At 44.5% G+C, this 13,579-nt stretch overlaps 2 protein-coding genes across 2 annotated transcripts; both read right to left on the minus strand.

The window, feature by feature from the left end:
• Positions 1-6,142: 6,142 nt before the first annotated feature.
• LOC125474563 lies at positions 6,143-7,746 on the minus strand. Its single transcript, XM_048578487.1, has 4 exons — positions 7,310-7,746; positions 6,719-6,837; positions 6,517-6,635; positions 6,143-6,421 (listed from the first exon to the last, which is right to left on the minus strand). The coding sequence occupies exons 1-4, from the start codon at positions 7,744-7,746 to the stop codon at positions 6,143-6,145; spliced, it is 954 nt and encodes a 317-aa protein (XP_048434444.1).
• A 2,551-nt stretch (positions 7,747-10,297) lies between these two features.
• On the minus strand, positions 10,298-12,215 carry LOC103947436 (two-pore potassium channel 3). The gene is made up of 2 exons (XM_009358341.3): positions 10,980-12,215; positions 10,298-10,667 (listed from the first exon to the last, which is right to left on the minus strand). Exons 1-2 carry the CDS (start codon positions 12,032-12,034, stop codon positions 10,520-10,522), a joined length of 1,203 nt encoding a protein of 400 aa, XP_009356616.2. The 5' UTR covers positions 12,035-12,215; the 3' UTR covers positions 10,298-10,519.
• Positions 12,216-13,579: the final 1,364 nt, after the last annotated feature.

Raw genomic sequence — 13,579 nt, forward strand, 5'->3', positions numbered from 1 at the left:
TCGAGGCAAGGTCATACGCCGAATTAACGGCCAAGGAGGTATGCAATTTCGTAGAGGAAAATATTGTGACCAGATTCGGCGTGCCAGAAACGATCATAACTGATAATGGCACTATCTTCACGGCCGATAGGTTTAAGGAATACGCAGCAAGGTTGAACATCCGACTCGAGCAATCTACGCCGTATTACCCACAGGCAAACGGGCAGGCCGAGGCAAGCAATAAAGTGTTGATCGGCATCCTTGAAAAAATGGTAAAAGAAAAACCTGGGTTGTGGCACTTAAAGTTAAATGAAGCGTTATGGGCATACCGAACTTCACCCCGCTCGGCCACTGGAACGACCCCTTACGCGTTAACTTACGGACACGACGCCATGTTACCGGTCGAGTTAAGTATAAGTTCGTTACGAGTAATCGAGCAGAGTGACTTGTTCAGTATTGAATATTGTCAAGCGATGCGGCAGGAATTAGAAGATTTAGAAGAAAGTCGAGTCGACGCGAGTAACTTATTGGTAGCACAAAAGAAAATTGCCGAACGAGCGTATAACCAACGGGTAAGACAAAAAACGTTCGGCGAAGGAGAATTGGTTTGGCAAACTGTGTTGCCTGTTGGGATTAAGGATCCAAGATTTGGGAAGTGGTCGCCGAATTGGGAAGGGCCATTCGTCGTTCACAAAGTCCTCGGCAAGGGGGCATATCATTTAAAAGATCGGACGGGTTCAGTTCACAAATTGCCGATTAATGGAAAGTTTTTAAAGAAGTATTATCCAATTACATGGGAAATGCAAGAATAAGACCATTGTAGCAAGACGACCATCGGATTAATAGTAAAACGACCATTGTATTGATATCAAAAGAATCATTACAAAAAAGAAAATACAATACAATGAGATTTCTAAGGGGACGGGGGGAGATAAGTCTCAAGGGCAGCTTTTAGCTCCAGCCACTTCGCTTCGCCCAGAATGATCTCGGCCTGCCTGGTTTTCTTGTTACACTGCAACTGCTGGACGTGCCGTGCACCGGCAGCGAAGGCCGTCAGCCGAGCTTTCCTAGCCTCGAAGTCCTTCTCGAGCTCGGCAGCGGCAACTGACCTCTGTCGTTGAAGGTCAGAGATTTGACGTTGGAGTTCAAATATCTGGCGATCAAACTCAGTCAGCGTCGCCTTCTTAGCTTTGATTGCCTCCATCTCAGCTCGGCCGGCCTCTTGCGCGACCTTGGCAGCCTTCAAGTCATCCTCGGCTTGAAGGGCTCGCTCGAGGACATAGAAGTGTTGCCGAGTCCGCTCCAGGAGGTCGGTCAGAAAAGAGATACCCTCCGGGCTTAGATGACCACCGCTGGCGAGGTCATTTAGACACTCTCCAACGGAGTCGAGGCCTTTGCACCGGAGAGCTTGGGAGGCAGTCAGAGACAAGACTTCGTGCAGCTTCACGAAGACCTCGGCAGGCGTAGTTCCCGCCGATTCGGCTGGAGCAGCAGAAGAACCAGCCTCACCGGTCGTGCTCTGAAGAAGGGCGTCAAGCTCTACTTCCCACGACGGCTGCACATAAAAGAAGATCGGTGAGAAGGAAAGACAGACGTCGTGATATAATGCATAAAGGAAAAGGGGATTGTTTTAGACCTGCCGAGAGGAGACTTCGGCCATGCCCTCTGGGTCATTGCTCGAACCCAGGGAACTTAATGGCCGAGCCCAGTGCCTTAGACCGCTACGCAATTCACGCGGCCGATGGAGGTTATCTATATTTGATGGCCACGACGGCGGCCAGGAAATATAAATAACACCCCTCGGCGCATAAAATTGCCGGTGAAATGAATGATCGGGCACCTGACATTTTAATAATCTTTTAAGAACGTATCATTGGAAAATTAATACAAAAAATAGAAGACTTACATAGGCCGAGGAGACTTCCTGCGGAGGAATGGGGAGATCTGCATCCTGCGGATGGATCGGCGACTCGGCCGTGGCCTCAGGGTCGGCCATGGGCCTCTTGCCGCGATCCGCCGCAGGAGGAGTCGGTCGAGCGGTCGCCTCAACAACCGGAGGAGGATGAACGAGAGAAGAATTAACTCGTCCGCGACGGCGTTCCAGCGGGACTTCGTCACTTTCGCTCTCGATATCCTGAACATAAAGAGAACATTTAGCATTACGACCAGAGACCTAAGGAAACAAGTGGAAGTAGAATTTTACCTCCAGAATGACCGTGGGAGTCGAGGGCGCACCAATAGGCGCAGCCGGGTTACCCATCGCAGGCGCCACGGCCGGCTCCGAAGCTGGAGCTGGTGCGACGATTGGATCGGCTGTGGCTCCAGGGAGGGGAACGACCGGAGAGATCGGGAATGGAGATGCCGGGGCAACCGGCACAGTAGGAGAACCGGCAGAAGCAGGCGTCCCAGTAACGTCACTGGAGACGACATGAATCTCCCGGTCGCCCTTCTTCGCCAATTTCTTGACGCGTTTAGAAGGGCGAAGGGCATCAATCTCCGGATCGGCCTCTCGGTGGGGGCGTTTGGAGGGGATTGGCCGCTCGGTGGCGATGGTTTTCCTCTTGGGCGCCAACTTCTTCACCCTCGCCGCCGCGGCAACCACTTCAACCTTCTTCGCCCCACGACCCCCTGAAATAGGCAAAGTAATTGTTAACAAGGGCAAGTTTTGAAATGACAAAGTAATTAGTCAACAATATACCTTGAGCCGACTCCTTAGGTTGGGTCGAGGACGCTAGTTCGGGCCGATCGCCAAAGACTTTGCTCACCACGTCTTCGACCGAGGCGCCGAAGAAGTCGCAGGTGTACTCGTCCCACCAATCCCCAAAGGTCTCGGTGCCCAAGGATTCCGGGACGATCGGCCGAGGACGGAACTTCTTACACCGATCTTGGAATTCTTGCTCCATCGACCGGCATTCCCTCTCGGAAGAACCAGAAAGACGCCCCCGGCTCAAGAGGGAACGGGAGGTGAGCAAGGGAACGGGGCAACCTTGGAGGTAGCCAAGTTGCCGGGCGACAAAGTGGGGGTGGTAGACCTCCCAGCTGGCTCGGCGGGCGTCGCAACCAAGGGGAAGGTCGCGAGCCAGTACGATTGACCCCCAGGATTGACGGAGGCCTGCATCCTCGGCCTCGGCCCAGGCTGCCGTCGGGAGCCCAATCGAAGCAGGGTACTCCTGGCGCCGGCACACCAGGAACTCGTCGTCCGAAAGGACGTCGAGACTGAAAAAGTGCTTAAGGACCTCGTCAGCCCGGTGAGGAGGTGCCGGTCGGGAGGCCAGTTGGGGGCCGAGAGCGGCCGAGCGCTGGAAAGCGGGGATCTCTGGCCGAAGAGTGGAAAAATAGATCTGCAGCCAGAGTTGGAAGACCCAGAGGGGCCCGTTCTGGTGCGGGTCGATTTTGTTGATGGTCGTCTCGGCCAAGCAACGGAAAAGGTTGGCAAGAATAGCCGGGCTGAACGCCAAAGAATGACCACTAGCCAGGGCCTGGGCTACCGGCATATTCTCGACCAAACACTTGTTCGACCTGGTACAACAAATAAATTTGTTGTACCAGTAGAAGAGGAAGGCTTCATGTTCCCCCTTCCTGAGATTCTCTTCCCCCCGGCCGGCGAAATGGAGGATGAGGGTGTTGTAATTGAAGAAGTTTTTGTGAAGCTTGTGAACTTCTTCTCTCGAGGGCTCCCGATCGCCTCTGCTGAGCGTTTCGACGGCCCGCTCGTCGAAAAGCGCCTTCAGGTCGAGAGAGGAGGGGCATCCTGAAAGAGCGGCATCAATTGGGAGGCCGGATGGAGATGTCCCAAGGATAGCCGAGACGTCGAGCACTGTGGGGCCTAGGGGGCCAAATGGAAGGATCATAGTGTTGGTAGCCGAGCACCACAGGGTCAAGGCCGCCATGAGCAGCTCTTTGTCCATGGTGATCTCCATGGTCGAGAGCATGATGGCATCATAGATACCAAGAGCTTTCCACTCCTCGCCGAAGAATGATCTCATTCGGTCCACCCAGGCGGCCCAAGCTGTGGTGGTCGAGGGCCAGGCTCCTTGAGGCCGAGCCAAGGACCATTTTGACCAGTCTAACCCTTGAAGCAGGGGTGTGAGGCACTGCTCCTTGAGAAGGTCGGTGATGCACGACGGCACTGCATCTTTGAAAATTGGGCCCAGAATTTGATGAGAAGCGGCCATGTCATCCTCGAAGCGTACCGTTTTGATTGTGTTCCGGTCGATAAAGTCCTTGCATTTGTTGATCTCCTCGGAAAGCTTCGAAATGAAGGAGGCCATTTGTGGAAAAGAGAGGTGTGTTGGAAGGAAATATTGCAGGGAGAAGAACTGGAGAAAATATTGCAGAAGGACTAGAAGTTTTGGTTTGAACAAGCAAGGGAGTTTGGAATATCTGAAGGCGTAAGAAGCGAATAGATTGAAATGTGGGTATTTATAGGCTTTTCAGATAGAAAATCAAACGCCTGAATTTTGAAAGACACTGGAATTTGAAAAGCGTGGTTCCAAATTGGGGGGAAAGTTAACCGGGAAAGTCTGCAATCATTTCGGATATTTCGGGAACCTGCGAAAATGGAATCGAGGAGTCGAAAATCCAGGACGCACGATTGCGTGCGGCGACAAGTTCAATGTATTTAATGAGGATAAGACGGTTCAATTAGTGCACGGTTTCGAGGCCCATGATTGAAGCTTTTGAAAGACGGAGAATTGACGCGTGGCCATGCGTTGGGGGCAACGAGGAAGATGCAATCATGTCTCATAAATATGCAGGAATAATGGTCATTAATGAAGTAAGGTCCAGAAAAGCAATAAATGTTTTCGCTTCTTCAGGGCCGAGAGCCGACTAAGAGTGACAGTCGGCGACCTCAGAAGCGAGGGGGCAATGTTTGGGCCCAAAATATTGGGATTGGGCCGAGCAGCAAGACGGGCTCGGCCCAAGGTAATGACATGCAATGGGCCAAATAATGAAACCCGGACCAGCTGGCAGGGTCGTCGAGATCCTATCTTAAAAGTAGTCCAGATAAGTGAGGAAAGGTCGAGGAAATCCTGGTGCAATCAGGATTCTCGACCAGCAAGGGATAAAGCCTCAAAAGGAGGAGAATTCAGAATCCCAGTAGGACTAGGGTTGTTCGAGTTAAAGGTGAAATGGGATAAGGACTCCCAATCCAGATCAGAATGGGATTCAAGGAGCGAGGTGCTATAAATACAAGAAATTACGCAATGGAAAAGCCCCTTCAACATCAGCATACAATTGCCCTGCGCAAATTCTCTCAAACACTTTGAGATTTTTTCCTTTTCTTTTCCCGCCGACACACCTTCAGTTTGGACAAACAGCACTGTGGAAGCAACCGGTGAGCACCTTCAGTTTGGATAAACAGCACTGCTGCCGCAGAATCAGCCGACCGAGACACACCTTCAGTTTGGATAAACAGCACTGCGTCGAGGTCGACCGATTATCTATCTAAGTCTCGGCCGAGGAAGGTTTTCGAACCTTTGTTGGTAGAGGTCATCTTACTAAGCCATTTCGGCATAGTTGGGTGTTACGAATTGCTCTGCTCGGCGCATTGGAGGCCGAGCGAGTTTATGATTGGATACTCACAAATAAGTTTCAGGGTTCGGCATTCCGACGGCCGAACTACGTTTACCATCAAGACATACATCACATTCGAATACCTGTGCCCGTATAGTTTGGTCTCAATTCGGCGTGCTTATACCCTTACGAATATAATCACAGTGGCCGAATCAGGCTTCGACGAGTTGTGAACTCCGTAGAATTAGTAGCCTTGTCTTCAGGCTATAGAATCCAGAGACCGAGAGCGTTCCTTCCTCGGTCGCAATCGCAAGATACAGAAGTCAACAGCGCGCTCAACGCGACCACATCAAATTCTACTCCTCGGCCTAGCTCGGCCGACGAGTTGGCACGCCCTGCATTCAACCGAAGGACATTAGTTAGCTCATTAGTTATTCGGCCTGCGCGCCACGTAGGTTCTGTAATTTTTGTAGTCAACATAATCATACTCCACATTTCTTCGACTTGAGGATTCTTCATTACCCCGTTTTCTTTTGTATGTAATAGGACCCCGAGGTTGAGTAGGCTCTCGAGGGGGAGGAGTGGGCTCATGAGGAGGAGGAGGAGTGGGCTCACGAAGATGAGGAGGAGAAGACTCTCTAGGCTCTCAAATGTACGGGCCACCTTCATAAACCGGGGGTGGCACATTCCTTACGGCCTCAACATTATACAATAACTCATCCTCAAGCCATGTAGGATATTCGGGAAGAATGGGATCTTCTATCTCCGTTATCCATTCATCATCAGAGGCAATTTCTTCCACAACAATAGGATCATACTTCTCCCTTCTTTTCTTACTTCTCTGTTGTAAAGCCAAATTATACTTGACATAGGCTAAAGCATTAATCCTTTTGTGTTCAAGCCTATTCCTTCTTTTTGCATGAATCTACACATAAATCAATTATATTATTACTCAAGTCTAATCGTCTTAAGCAAAAATGACACTTAAGATACTAATAAATTAATAATATATTTACTTACCATTGAAAATGTGCTCCAATTCCTCTCACATCCCGACGCACTACAAGTAAGGCTTAGAACTCGGACAGCAAACTTCCTTAACTCGGGTATTTTATGCCCAAAGCGCTCCCACCAAGCCGCTAAAAAAAAACAATATTAGTAAGGTAAGTAATTTAAGGGTTAATGATAAAAAGATATTAACAATTGATTAATTAAATCTTACTTGGTGTTCGCTTTTTCCTAATTTGCATAGCCATAGAATCCACAAATGGACCACGTTTATCATTATATAAATCCAATTGACAATCGGCCTCTTCACATTCTTTCCCTTTCCCAAGCATCCTATCCATGCAAGCAAACAACCCATTTCGCACTTCATCAGTATCTGAGAAATTTTCCTCATATCGAAATTGTGAGTTTAAGTAATAGCCCGCCACATGTAGTGGTTGATGAAGTTGATCGTCCCATTTACGATCTATCTTTCTCCAAATACGCATATATTTTTTCTCCACTTTGTTAAGATTGCTTGCAATTTTCTCTTTTGCGGCATCCATCAACTCATATATAAAACCCATGGGAGGTCTCTCCTCCGAATCAACCTCTCTCAAAACACAAACAAGAGGAAGAACACCCTTAATGCAAAAGGAAACTCAACCCCAAAACTCAAGATCATGTAACACATGATGCTTAGCCAACTTTGCTTCACGGGATTTTTGCATAGGTACTTTCCGACCATTCTTGAGAGGCAAACAAAGCAACAAGATTTTCCTTTTGCTTTTGTAAGCTTTGTAGTGTAAGGAAAGAAGTGGCAAACCTAGTGATCGCCGGACGAAGAATTTCCAAATTATTGGTGTACTTTCTCATCAAAGCTAGTATCCATTGATGCCCACATAGATACTTTGAAATACACCTACCACGTTTGAGTGTGTCATCAAACCATCCCATCTTAGAAATATCTTCTAGCATCAAATCAATGCAATGAGCCACACATGGAGTCCACCACACCTTCTCTTTCCTCTCCATAAGTTTTGCCCCAACATTCTTGTAGTTCGAAGCATTGTCGGATATAACTTGAACCACATTCTCCTCCCCAATTTCTTGAATAACATCATCCAAATACCCATACAACAAATCTCTAGTCTTAATAGAGGCCGATGCATCAACCAATTTCAAGAACCAAGTACCTTGCGGGCTATTGACAAGAAAGTTGATTAAACACCTACTTTTACCATCCGACCATCCATCCAACATAATAGTGCGTCCATATCTCTTCCAAGCCTTTTGATGTTCTTTCATCATAGTTTATACATCCTCAACTTCTTATTTGAGCATCCAAGTTCTATATTCATGGCTTATAGGAGCATTAAAGTCGGGACCAAAATTGGATACCAATTTCATTGCATTAACATAATGTTCATTGTTTGCCGCATTGAATGGAATGACACTAGTGTAGAACCATCACACAAGTGCTCGGGATGCTTGTCTTCTTTCCTCTTTTTTGAAAGGTGTATTCAATGTAGCTTGATGAGCTTCCGATGTAACATATCTATCAAGTGGTCCCCTTTACCTAGGTGGTAGAAAAGAACCGGTTTGTTGTGAATGCGTGGCACTCACACTCCCACTCCCACTACTTACATATGGTGTCCTTGTTGTGCCCATATCGACACTTTCACTTTCTTCTCCACCACCACGACATAACTCATGGCTAGCTTTCCTCTTTTTTTTAGTTCCCATAACATTAGCAAAACATTCTTCCTTCACATTGGGTGGGACTTTTTTACAACTTATCATTCCTCCCGAACTTACACCACCCAAGTGATGTTTGAATCTAGAAATTGAACCCGTGCATTTGTGGTTACAAAAAACACAATAGAAATACTTGGTGACAAGATCCAAATCTTTTGTCCATTACCAAGAAGAATCTTTCTTAGAAGAAGATGTCATATTCTTCAATGCCTAAATAATAAACATTCGATGCATACAGTTAATGAACCAACAATCTATTAATTTATGCAACAATTACTATGATGACCAATTAACCATACTCAATTTATGCATACAATTAATGAAATATATCAAGAACAATTACAAAAGTAATTTTTTGAATGGGATAAAACAATCCAATAAAAAGCTTAATAGAACACTTTGAGAAGATGGACAACCAACAAAAATTGTTTGAAAAATTCACATGAGGCATGCCACATACGGTATACCAGAGATGCACCACATAATCATGAAGAAACAACCTGATTAGTGAAAAAACGGGGTATCTATCACATACAGATACAGTTGAAGTTTTCCAACAATAGTACAATACCAACATGGGACTAATTTTTCAATTATTTTTATGTACACAACACATACAGCCCAATTAGTTGGATCATCCAACAAGGGATCAAGCAACAAAGCAGGTCAGTAAAACCCAGCCCTACAATTTTGCCTACCCAGCCCTACAATTCTACCTAACATTATAAAACACAGCCCAGCAACCCTACGTATCCTTCTCCCATCCCCTAAAGCCTTTAGCCTCCTCCCCTTATACCTCCACTCCTCTCTGTTTTTCTACTTTCCAACTCCGGCTTTCACACCAGTTTAAAAAAAAAAAAAAAAAAAATTCAAAAAATCAAATCCCTAACTTTTTCAGAATTTCAGAAACCTTAACCATTAAAATAGGGGATTTGATTGTGGGCTTGTTGATGGTGCTGGGGTGACGGCGGCAGGGCGATGACGGCGTGGCGACTGGGAGAGGACGATCGACTGGGATGATGCATTTATGTATTTCTGGCGCGGGAGAAGGGGGTTAAGAAGGCTGCAGGGACTTGGGAGGATGATCGAAGGTTGTGAAATCTGTATTTTGAAACTGAAAACCCTTACCCAAACAACATCATTTTGGGTTTGGGTGGTTTTAAAAAATAAAAAATAAAAAAAAGGGCAGACAAGGCGCTTGAGACGCCTTGAGGCGTCCCTCCGCCGCCTAGGCGTCTCCGGCGAAGCCTTTCGCCCACTCCAGTAAAACAGAGGAGTTAGCCTCACAGCCCAGCCTCAAAGGCACCCTAGGCGCGCCCCGAGGCTAGTTTTTTAAAACATTGGAAAAGATACACCACTTATTCACGGTAACTAGTTATGTCCATTATGTTCTTTATAATATGATTATCGTGTTGTCATCAATAGATGTCATATTATCCCTCCTTTTTTCTTCGTGCTTTTTGTCATACGTTTACCTATGTAGGCTATATTTCACCCATTTTTTAATCAAACAGTTGTACTGCGGGATTAAAAAAAAAGATTGTAAAACAATATTTTACATTGTGTAATGGAGAAAGAAACTAAACAACATTTGACTGATATTGGCTCATGATAATCTCTTTGTCCATACTGCCGGGTAGGCCAAGTGTTACATAAATCTGTTGGCTCCACCTTCTGCTATGAACTTATGTTTGCATGCTGCAGTGCATTTTGCCATAGGATTGTAGAGAGCGTACTTCATTGCTTCAGCCAGCATCCTGTAAGATTTGAGGATTAAATGAATTTTAGCTGCCCTTGATGCCCCTGCTTCGGCTTTAAAATGTTTGGTTTGCATTAGAAAAGAAAAACCCGAAACACAGTTGCATTCCCACCACGTTCCATACCCTGTAGATGAGCAGGCTGTATATGGTCCGTACCTGAATGTGTGTAGAGCAGTGCATGCTCTCTGATGAACTCATAAGCTTTATAGATCAGAGAACGCAAATGACCTTTCACTAAAACTATAGGGACTGATATAATTCGTCAAATGACTCCAGAAACCAAAGAATCAATGAAATGAGATCGTCAAAGTTTCCATTTTTATTCGAAACCAAAAGTATTTACAAAAGAATTGAATTGAGTTTTCTGCTCTGTAGTGAAACATCAAATTCATATGCCTAGTTCTATATACATGTAGCGTAAAAATTCGGAATTCTCACAGTTTGCTTCTGTTAATTTCTGTAGCAAGATCTGTGTGATGCCTCGGACTTTCGATTGAGGGAAACCTTATTGGAATCACTCACATGTCGCTTCCCATTAGATCAACAAGAGTAATTTTGTCATTGTTGCTATGTTCCAAAGAATCAAATTGCTTGCATATCTGCAGAATATCATTCTCTGCCACTCTCCCCATCTCCTTAAGCTTGTAAATGACGAACTCCGCTTTGCTGCAGCATTGAAGATAGAGAGTATAAACTTAACATGTATATACATATTTTTTTTACAGGACGATACTCTAAACTACGGGAAGGGGGCAGGCACACTGCCGTAACCAACTGGTGCAACCCACGTCTGCTAACATAAATGCATATTGGGAAAAGTTTTGAGCTTTTAGGAACTTGGCAAAAACCCTTAAGATGCCAAACAAAGTTGGTTTCCACTTTCTCTATTTAGGGGAAACTTTACTAGAAGCAAACTCATCAAAATTGGCTTAATTCCAAATTACAGAAAAATTAGGGTAAAACAAAATTAGGGGGTACCTGATGCATCCATCATTATCCAGGTCTGCTGCCAACAAATCCCTGAGGGTGATCTCCTTCTGAAGAACCCATTTCGCGATTTGACGATTCCGCTTGTCGATTCTAAGCTCGGTCAGGTACAGAAAAGCCCTAGCGACAGCTAATGTGCTAACCAGTAACCAGATTATTGCAAAACACCTACCTGCAATTGTCTGGAAACCGAAATCGCCATAACCTACAGTTGTGACTGAAGTAACAGAGAGGTAGAAACTATCAACCCAACTTATTTTCTCGAGAAAATGTACTGCAATTGTCCCTATAGCTATACAACCAATCACCACTCCCAGTGCCAACCCTACCTTGATCCTTATCCTCATTCGTCCTTTCTCTTTGTCGATCATGTACGTCTGAATCATGTGGTTGAACTTCGTCTCATCGATGGTGCTCAACAACACCGATTCTTGCCTGTCGCAGATGTACACCACCAAACCGTTGAGCAGGATATCGATGAATCCAAAACCGACCAAGATGAAGAAACAGGTGAAGAGCTTGGTACCGGTCGTGTCAGGAACAATGTCACCATAGCCAATCGTACAGAGCGTGACCACAATGAAGTACAAGGCATCAACCGGCTTGTAAGTGACTTCTCCCTTGAAACCCCCTGTTGTCAAGATTATGACAATGCCGATGATGACATAGATAATGACACCGATGAAAGCCTGGCGAACGATGAGAGGGGTTGATTTAGGGGCAGGTCTTGGATCATCGACGGAGTCTTGAATCAGCTCCTTGATGTCAGTGAACACCGAGGGAGCTGAGTGGGAGCGGTGCTTGAGCTGCCTCCGCTTGTTCTTGTTCAGGTTCGCGAGGAGATTGGCGTAGGAGGAAGAGTTTGGTGTTGTGATGATGGGGACAATAACATCGGAGTTGAGTACATCAAGGTAACCTGAGGGGTAGCTTCTTCTTCGCGGTGTTCTGGGTGTCCTGGCCGTTGATCTGCTCGAAGACTCTACTTGTTGATCGTCACCTCCGACACCAAGTGCTGTCTGAATCCTGGAAAGTAAAGGTTCGTCCATGGTGGTGATTGGGGAGTCTGCATATATTGTAGGAAATTAAGGGTTCATATTGTTGGTGTTATCGATAAGTTTCGTTTGTTTTAGGGAAAAGTAATATAAAAAACAAATAAAAGAAAAAATGAACTCCAACTACAAGTCAATCCATGCATGAAGTGAAGGTTTTGGCTCGAGTTTGAGTGGTTGTTCACCTAAGTTGAATCCTTTTCCTACTTTCCGCAAACTTGGGGAAGCTTATGTATATTTGAGGGCCACACACGTTAGTGTGACTCATCGTCTAATCGCACTCATCCGAGAGTGCGACATTCACATTAAGATAATGTTCTCAGTGACAAGTGCAAAATCTCTTGTTGACCAAGAAATTTACTAAGTTAACTGAGTTGACCAACTACTGTTCAATTATAGTACTTTGGTCAATAATGAGGTAATTGTTTCTCGATGCAGAGAAAATCTTGAATGTCACAGTATTTAATTTGTATGATTTGAGTTAATTTTTCACATTGATATATATTTTTAGTAATAGGAGTAGAATCTCTCATTGATCTAGAAAGTTACTTAACTAACCCTGCTAAAGTTTTTTAATTCCAACTTTACCCCTTAAAATAAAATTAGATCAATGAGAAATGCTCCACATTTCTGTTTGTCGTTACCCTCCATCCGACAATAAAAGTTGGCCAAGGTTGTCAAATTGTTTCAGTGGTTTGGAATACGGGTTGTAATAATACAATTGAAGAAAGTTTTTGTTTACAAATATTTCTCCTATGGTATCATGACACGTGTGCCGGTATGTTTCGGGTGCGCTGAAATTTTTCTTGAGGTTTAGAGCTTTTAAATGTATTAATGGAGGTATACAAATTGTAATTTAGCTTTCCCAAACCCCCAATCACTTTTGAACCCTGTGAATAGCAGAATAGGTACTACGGTGCCCTGAAATTAAATATTTGTTTATTATATTAAATTAAGCAGTAGTTAGCATACTATGCTCTTTATATAATTAATAAATTAACGTCTACATCTTCTTGCCAAAATAGATGGCAAATAATTCAATAATTGCGGGCAAAAATAATTAAAAAACCAAACCCAAAATTTGGCCTACTTCTGAACGTATATAGGCCTCTTTGGTAGGGTTATAAGCGTTTTTTGACAATCAAAAACATTTTTAACTACATTTGGTAAAAAATTTAAGTGTGCTTTGGGCTAGGTAAGTATTTTTTATTTAGAAAGCACTTGGATGTTTAACAAAATTTTTAACATGCTTATAACAAAAGCACTTCTTACAAATGTGCTTTTTATAGAAATAATTTCAAACGCATATTGAGTTGACGAACATAAGTATTGATATATTGGTTTTTTATATTACTTATGCATTTGATTAATATATTTCCACCACATTTACAACTCAATCCTTTTCAATTATCCTTTTAGAAGAACCCAGAACTTGATGGAAATTGACTGTTGGAGTGTCAAACTCATGATCCAGTCACCAGCATGGAGTGTGAGTCCTTAATTTATGTTAATTCTTTTTTCTCATGAAATTTAATTGCATAT

This window comes from the organism of the source record quoted next, unplaced genomic scaffold (assembly GCF_019419815.1).
Source record: "Pyrus x bretschneideri cultivar Hongxiangsu unplaced genomic scaffold, Pyrus_bretschneideri_v1 Contig12, whole genome shotgun sequence".
In the NCBI taxonomy this organism is placed as follows: domain Eukaryota; kingdom Viridiplantae; phylum Streptophyta; class Magnoliopsida; order Rosales; family Rosaceae; genus Pyrus; species Pyrus x bretschneideri.